Below are 8,469 nucleotides of genomic sequence, written 5' to 3'. Positions count from 1 at the left end.
GAATCGCTGAGTAAGCTTCGTTTTTCGCTCTCTGCTGATAAATCAAAGATGTCGGAACAGACGGCTAATGCTCCAGCAGAAAATCAAGATGGAAAAACTGAAACTGAAAAGCAAGATGCACCACCAGTTAAGGAAATGAAAAGTATAGTACTATCGGGATTTGGTGGAATTAAAATGTTGAAAGTACAACCAAACCCTGAGCCAACAGTAAATGAGGGGGAGGTTTTGATAAGAGTCAAAGCAGGGTAAGTCGTTATTCAAATATTCTAAATCAAAATGCTTAAGTGATTATTCAAGAACAGTGCAATATTGATTATATTATACATTTCAGTATCTTATCATTTGATATACAATTATATATCTGAATCAGCTAATTAAGTCTACCATATGGTGTCACATTCTACTAAGATTATATGATAAGAATTAGCCTAGACATTGTTTATGCTTTTTGACTAAAATAAATCTGATCTTTCAATAACATCTGTTGAAATTTTCATGATTTATTTGATAATAATCCAGACTTTATATGAGGCATATCTACATCATTAACATTAAGATATTAACATTCTTCCATATGGTCATATGTGTACCCCTTAAAGGGATTGTAAAGAGGTTTATTAAATTTTTCATGTGTATCTGGGACACTGATAAAATCATTTTGCACCATTTCAAATTTACAATCAGACGCCTATGGTTCCTGCAATTGCACTAAAACTAAGTATTTGTGGACGTCACTAATTGCAAAGGGTCTTATGTGATAAACAAATTTAAGATCATCACACAGTTATATTAAGAAAAACACACAGGGCTGTAAATGATTTTAAACTAGAGGAGGTGGTACTTTTCGCAGGGGTCTTTATTGGTCACCTGAGCCCCATGAAACCAAGAATAACATTGTGAAAAATCCTTAATTTTGACTGCAGCAGCCTGTATGTAGCGTATAATTCCTAACATAATGAATCAGTGAATTAAGGCCCTAAAGTCAAACATAATTGTAGAAATGATGCGAATTAAAGTTGGCATCCCATATAAATATTATGTGGGCTACATTCAAATTTTTGGGCCAAAAAAGTGCCATTAATATTTTGATCAATGTATATATGTATTAAGGATTGAACAAATCTGTCTTATACAAGTATGAATTATAAAAAAAAAACATAACAATTTTCTAACAAAACGAATGGTTATTATTGATGAATGACTCATTTATATTAATGACTATTTAATTAAATTTTCTTAATGGCCAATCAGGACCGAACACTTATAACTATTTGTGCCATTTCATTTCTTATTTAAAGTAGGAGTATAGGAGGCCAACTGACTGGGAGGAAAGGGGGAGGCGTGCATGGCAACTGTTGGGGTAGAGATTCTAAATGTAATGGTTCCATAGCGCAAGCCTCCAATGGTGCATTTTGCAGTGGGCATACAATTTGGGTTACAAACTATATTTCCCCCCTTTACCCCCAGTGGCACTGTTACACGCTATTTTGACATTATTTAAAAAAGGAATGCTTTCAGTATGTACAACAGTGGTAGTTGTAGTAGTTAGAACTTTGGAATGGGAGGGGCCACTGCCATATTTTAACGAATCCATTCTTAAGGTGTCAAGGGGTAAAATTTTTGTAAATAAAGGACTTTGAATATATCCCCTTGGAGCCCAACCACCACAATGATAATAAATTTGAAATTGGGGAATCCAAAGCCATACCCTTCCTCTTTTCTGCCCCTCCGCCAGCAACGTTATTTTGCATGATGGTTTAATTTTTTTATTTTTCAATTTTTTTAAGGGGTCTCAACTTCCCTGATTTGATGGTGAGGCAAGGTGTTATAGAAAATGCTCCAAAGACTCCTATTATTATGGGTTTCGAATGTTCTGGTGTTGTTGAAGCTTTAGGCGAAAATACCACAGGATTAAATGTAAGTTGTTAAAAACGTTTTGTGCAGGATAAAAAACCAGATACCAGGAGTCTATATAGGTAAATATAGGTAGCAGCTAATGAACTTTTCAAATATATCAATCAAGTAAGTAAGTGGTATCAGGTGTCTAGGACGGATTTCCAACTAGTAGTTGATAAGCCATTCAGCAAATGTTGTAGGATGGATACAAGTTCACTAAATTTCTTGATAATTTTATTGTAGGTTGGAGATAGAGTGATTGGTTTCAGCGATTACAAATGTTGGGCTGATTTAGTCACTATACCAGCTAGCTGTGTGTATAAAATGCCTGATAAGATGTCTTTCCATGAAGGAGCTGCCGTTCCAATGAATTTTATAACTGCTTATATACTCTTATTTGATATTGGGAATTTAAGAAAAGATCAATCTATTTTAATCCATTCCATTGGTGGAGGTGTGGTATGTACACAATTTTTTTTATTAAACTTAATAAGACCTCCAGAGTAAAGCCATGCAGTGTGCAATGATGGATATCTTGCCAGGACAGCATTTTTAGCTTTTGGGGGGGACTAAAACTTGTGGCATATAAACAAATGAGATGAGTCCCTCTGACCTATGTCAACCTAGAAAAACTGGGTTGAGAAATTTTGATGGTATATTCATTTCCTGTCTCATTTGGGTTATTATTCTGAAGCAAAAAATATGTGCTTGGATTTTTGTGGATTTACAGGAATCAAGTAAATATCATGTGGACATTTGGTTTGGATAGTCCTTTGCAATTTAACATTGTAACCATGGCAACAGCATTCCTGCAGCATCATGGGTGAAAATGTGTATCCGTTTCTGTCAATAGATAAAATATTTTGAATCAACATTTGTTTGTTACATTGAAATGACGGTATTTTCAGGGCACTGCGTTAAGTCAACTCTGTAAAACAGTAGATAATGTAACAGTATTTGGTACAGCATCTAATCATAAACATGAAAATATTAAAGAAAATGTGACTCACTTGTATGATCATTCTACTGATTATTCTCAAGAAGTTAGAAAGTTAGTATTTCATTTATCGTGTATTTCATTTTTTGTAACAATTTCATTAAAGTTGTTAGATGAAAAGGGAAATGTAATGATGCAAATATGTAAATAAAATAAATAAGAGATCAATTTGAGAGATCAATCCTTGGGATGGATATTTGTCGACTGCATAGCTAGTTTAGAAAGAGTAGGGTTATATACTAGTGCTAGCAAAATATATCTGTGAATGACGATACTCAGCGATAAATACATGGGGATGATATGTTTTATGATAAAACAATTTTTGTCACTGAAATTGTTGGGAACTATTTATAAGACAGTGGATGCTAACCACTTCTATCAACTATATTACCAAATATCACAGTTACAAAGTTATAAATTAATATATATAGAAACTTTGAAGATAAAATGTCGTGACCCTTGCATAGTGGCATGATTAAGAATACCTAGCATTACTCTAAACTTAAGAGGTTGAATTTGCATATTAAATTGATTTCCTTTGATATTGTATTTAATTTTTTGAATTATTTGTAGGGTATATCCACAAGGAGTTGATATAGTATTAGATTGTTTATGTGGTGATGATACTAATAAAGGAATTAGTTTGTTAAAACCAATGGGAAAATACATCCTCTATGGTAATATATAGTTCTATAGTAGCTATAGTAGTAATTCTAAACTTTGCCCATCTTGTTTACATGTGAATATGAAAAGTTCAAGGCTGTAGAGAGGAATACAACTAAACTCTAAGAGTGTCTTTTTTTTTCAATTTGGTATCTTTCATCCACCAAACCCCCTGTGTCTAATTTGAAGTTGGATTGTCTTACAGCCTTGTACAATGTGATGCGCAAAGCTGTGTTTTCTTTCAAAGTCAAGATTCAATATTGATGTTTATTTTGCAGGTTCTTCTAATATTGTTACTGGTGAAACTAAAAGTTTCTTCAGCTTTGCAAAGTCTGTGAGTATAAGTTAAATATGACTGTTTTTTTTTACTTGATTATTAAACTTCTATACTTATGTTCATGTCTGGTATTCCCCCTTTAATGTGCCTTAATATGTTTTATCAAACTTGATGAATTTTTTTTTGTAGTGGTGGCAAGTGGACAAAGTATCTCCTATTAAATTATTTGATGAAAATAAAACTATTGGTGGATTTCAACTAAGACGTTTACTTCAACAAGGACAACATGAATATATTCGAGGTGTTATGGATAAATTATTAAATCTATATAAAGAAAACAAAATCAAACCAACTATTGACTCAGTTTGGGCATTTGAAGATGTAAGTTGAGGCATGTTTTTAAGGCATTCTATCAAAAGGCATTAGTATATTGAAAAGTTTTCTTTTGATAGAAGAAATTACTAGGCGGACCATTTTAGGAATTACCTTTGTAGATATATATTAGTATCAGTGGTGCTCTGGCTCTGTTGGCACCATTTTCGGTCCAAAACTGGCCATATTTTGATGTCACTATTGAAATGAAATGAATGGAGTTTTACCTCCTCCTTTTCTGCACCATGTGGGCTAATGAAGACGGGCAATGCCATGCAGGGTACAATGAGGGAAATTTTGCCAGGACAGCGGCATTAGCCTGCTCTTTTTCAATTTCCAACTGTCGAGGAATCTTTAACGTGCACAGCCTGTGACACACAGGGCCTCGGTTTATTGTCCCATCCGAACGACTTGACGCTTTTTCCATGTCAGCCCCTCTTACCTGCATCACTTACAGGGGGAACCGGGTTGAAAAATCTGAAGGTATCATCTCGACCTATGCCGGGATTGACCTGGACCTTAGGTTAGCGAGCAAATGTCTAACTCACAGAGCCACCACTGCTACCTGATGTCACTATTGAAATTATCTTTCAAGGCAGATGGTATTTTTGATGACATCATATAATGATCTTGTTTTCTGAAGTAACAGGAATCAGAATGTTGCAAATAGAAGCTTGATACATCTTATTCACAAAACCTTGAAAATTCCTCTAAGATATAAGCATATTTGATGACATTAAATATTACTATTTAGGTAGGAGAAGCTATGCAGAAGATGCACGATAGGAAAAATATTGGTAAATTAATATTGGATCCCACAGCCCAACCTAAACCTAAGGTAGATCTTTTCTCCATTTATTATATTACTCTGATAGTTGTCTAATGGATTATATTACTAACTGATATTAATTGGTCTATGCCTCGTTACATAAGGACAAAGGTGGTTGAATTGAATGTATTGTTTATATCAAAAAGTCTGATGACCATGAATAAATAATTTTCCACATAACCTAGTTATAAATAGGCACAAGAATGTGCATAGGTCATCTAGTTGTCAAGTCCCAACAACTGTATTATATTGAAGCTTCAAGACATCAAGTACTGAAGTTGGTGTCCCTGTCAAGTCATAGCATGCTCAACCATTCTGAAACACCTGATGCCACTATGCTACTCAGCATTACCTTTATTTTATTCTCAATAATTTATGAAATTGTTTATATTTTATCAGGAAACGGAGAATGCCACTGAAGCTGCGTCTGATGGTGAGGGTAAAAAAGAAGAAAGCAAACCAGAAGCTTAAATTTTTTCTATCAAGGTCAGTCAATTGGAAATATATTGAGGAATTGAAGACTACAGTGTGTTTCCCTTTTTTCATGGAAACATTTGCCTAATACACGCTTTTCTACATACAAAATATTTTGAAATTCAACAAAAATTTTGGCCTTCATTGCTTCATATATGTCCAGGTTACAGTATTATTAGCCATTGGAAGACAAGCCTTAGTCAAAATTTTCTTTTTTTTATGAAGTCAAAGTCAATACATTTTCAGATGATATAATAATATGATGAAGACTGAATGTGGTTTGTCATCAACAAGATGAAGCCCAGACTGGAAGACAAAATGGAGGATAAAACAAGATTTTTTATTTCAATTTCTAGCATATGTACCCCCTGTTTTAACATTATCTGTTACCATGGTTTCCTGATCTTGTATTTAGACTAACAAATAGGCTGTTGCTGACAATAATTTGAACTGGTCCAATTCGGCTTAATATGAAAGGTGCTTAACTGTTAAACCGTTATGAATAAATGTCAAAGCACTGGCTATTTGCACTATCTTGGCACGTATTGTCTCTGTTTTCTATCTTCTCTGTACCGTTGTTAGCAGCCAATGAGAGAGCTTCATCCGTGTTGTACATGGGCAAATGGATTGTTTCCCCGTCTGTGCTATTTTTTTTCTAGCGCGTGGAGCCATTTTGATTTTCAGGAATTCTATTTAGTGACTCTTTTAAGGTTAGGTAGGGATGGTCCTATGTTGTACTGTCATGGGGTAAATAGCCTCAGCCAAATGTAAAAGTGCAGCTTTTGTCTGTAAATCTTTGTGATAAATCATGCATGAAAACTGAAAACTATTTTTTTAACAAAAATTCTTATATTACTTTATCTAAGGCATAAATTTAGTTCAGAATACTTAAATGATTTTTAACAATATTTAAAGATGGGTTATCCCTTGATTATGTACTTAACATTAAGCAATACAAATTTTCATATTTATATGGGACCTTAACTGATTTTAAGAAATACAGTAGTCTGATTGGATAATAAAACTAACTTCAAAATATTTTTTGATGATTGACCAATCAGATGACTCAAATCCTAGGCCTGTACATTTGTGATAATTGAAGGCTCACATCTCCGAAAACTAAAATCAAAATCATCTTAAGTTACGTATACTAGAATAAGGCCCCTACCCTTAAACTAACTCCATTTCCAATTTTACCGTATTTCCTAGTATTGTGTGTATATGTCTTTACGTTTTTCATATATAACTATATAATAAATGCTCTTGTATCCAAAAGTTAAAGGGACAGGTTAGCCATTTGACCAATCATACCTTAGTCTCAGAAAGAGAATTTTTAAAGCTAAGCTAATTAGTATAGTGTTCACAGCTCAATTTGAGCCTTCAAATCCATGTGTGTGCAGAATTATCCACATTTGAAAGTTAAAATAACGACTCGTCTTAATATATAGAAAAGACAAATAGAAATAGTTAGTGAAATTCCTTTTTCGAGGTATTTTTGAAGGAATTATGTGATTTTTGTACATTTCTTGTACTTCTGAAGACTATTTACATATATTCAAGACTCAAATCAACCCCCCAAAAATGGTGTATCTGTCCTTTAAATTCACCAAGACTTTATGTAAGAACAAAATTCTAACACTTATTTCTTGAAGCTATAAAAAAGGACTGATGATGATTTGCTCATATGAGTGCCTATTTAACGAGTTGTGACAATAAAAAATTTAGTTATTACAATTAAAATGGCTGTACGTCATATTAAAATTATGGTAAATAATGAAATAATGATTATTATTATTATTTTTATCTTTCATTATTGTTGTTCTATATATATGTATATGTACACCCCATGTATTTTTTAAAGGAATTCTGTCTCAAATTATCCATATGTATGAGGGGGTGAGAGTCGACACCTGACTGACTCTCTGAAGCACTGGCATCAGAAATTTTCTTACATTAAGGATTCAAACCCATGAAACATAAGGTTATGCAATATTTTGTACTCAAATACATAAATGAGTTAAAAATCTAGCCGTAATTGAAAAAGTTTATAAAATCTGAATTTTATGTTAAATTCTTTCAATTTTCTTTGACAAAATTCCTTTAAATCTTTATATTGTTATATTATAATGCATTCAAAATTTGTCAAAATATTGTATGATATAGATTGTTGTGTTTTCATAGTTTAAAATATTATGATATTATACTACTTATTAAATGTTTACAATATACTCCAATAAAACAGTCAAAATTTTACTTCAGGTTTTGACATTGTATCGCATCAGAAATGAAATGAGTTTTACATCCCTCTTTCTGCACCTCAAGGGCAACGCCATGCAGTGTGTAATTAGGGAAATTGTGAGGACAGTGGCATATGTCTTCTCTTTTATGATTTACAACTGTCAAGGGATCTCAAAAGTGCAAAGTCTGTAGTATACGGGGCCTCGATTTATTGTCCCATCGTAACGACTAGATGGTGTTTCTCATGTTAGAGGAAACCGGGTTGAAAAATACGAAGATATTATCTTGACTAATGCCAGGATTGAACCCTGGACCTTCAGATTTGAGAGCAAGTGTTTAACTAACTGAGCCACTGCAGCTCACTATATCACATCAGCATCAATACACTGTTTGATTTGTTGCATCAAGCAAGTTCTATCAATAATTCTATCACCATTATACTTGCTGTAAGGAAAGCAAGAAAGATAAGCCAAAGATAACAACATTGGTTCCCAAAGATCTTTTCCACCAGCTGCTCCTTAGTCCGACCTCTGAATTGAATGCAATAATGAGGTAAGATGACTTATCCAAGGTCATCAGACTTTCACACTCTGACCGAGACAAGAACCCATGATCATCATTCAAAATTACCAAGCAAATAACGTCATGTAAAGTGTACAAGCTGTGCTACAGAACCCCTTTAAAAACATTTAAACTAAAGTATTGAAAATATACAATATAATA

The 8,469-nt window shown here is 33.4% G+C and overlaps 1 protein-coding gene across 1 annotated transcript; it reads left to right on the top strand.

Moving 5' to 3' along the window:
* The first annotated feature begins 13 nt into the window (after positions 1 to 13).
* Positions 14 to 6,620, top strand: LOTGIDRAFT_219806 (hypothetical protein). The gene is made up of 10 exons (XM_009063266.1): positions 14 to 245; positions 1,788 to 1,917; positions 2,140 to 2,355; positions 2,805 to 2,947; positions 3,467 to 3,570; positions 3,835 to 3,890; positions 4,023 to 4,214; positions 4,960 to 5,043; positions 5,434 to 5,520; positions 5,755 to 6,620. Exons 1-9 carry the CDS (start codon positions 49 to 51, stop codon positions 5,503 to 5,505), a joined length of 1,194 nt encoding a protein of 397 aa, XP_009061514.1. The 5' UTR covers positions 14 to 48; the 3' UTR covers positions 5,506 to 5,520; positions 5,755 to 6,620.
* Positions 6,621 to 8,469: the final 1,849 nt, after the last annotated feature.

This window comes from Lottia gigantea (assembly GCF_000327385.1).
Source record: "Lottia gigantea unplaced genomic scaffold LOTGIsca_56, whole genome shotgun sequence".
Taxonomy (NCBI): domain Eukaryota; kingdom Metazoa; phylum Mollusca; class Gastropoda; family Lottiidae; genus Lottia; species Lottia gigantea.
This window is presented reverse-complemented; position numbering and strand designations above follow the sequence as displayed.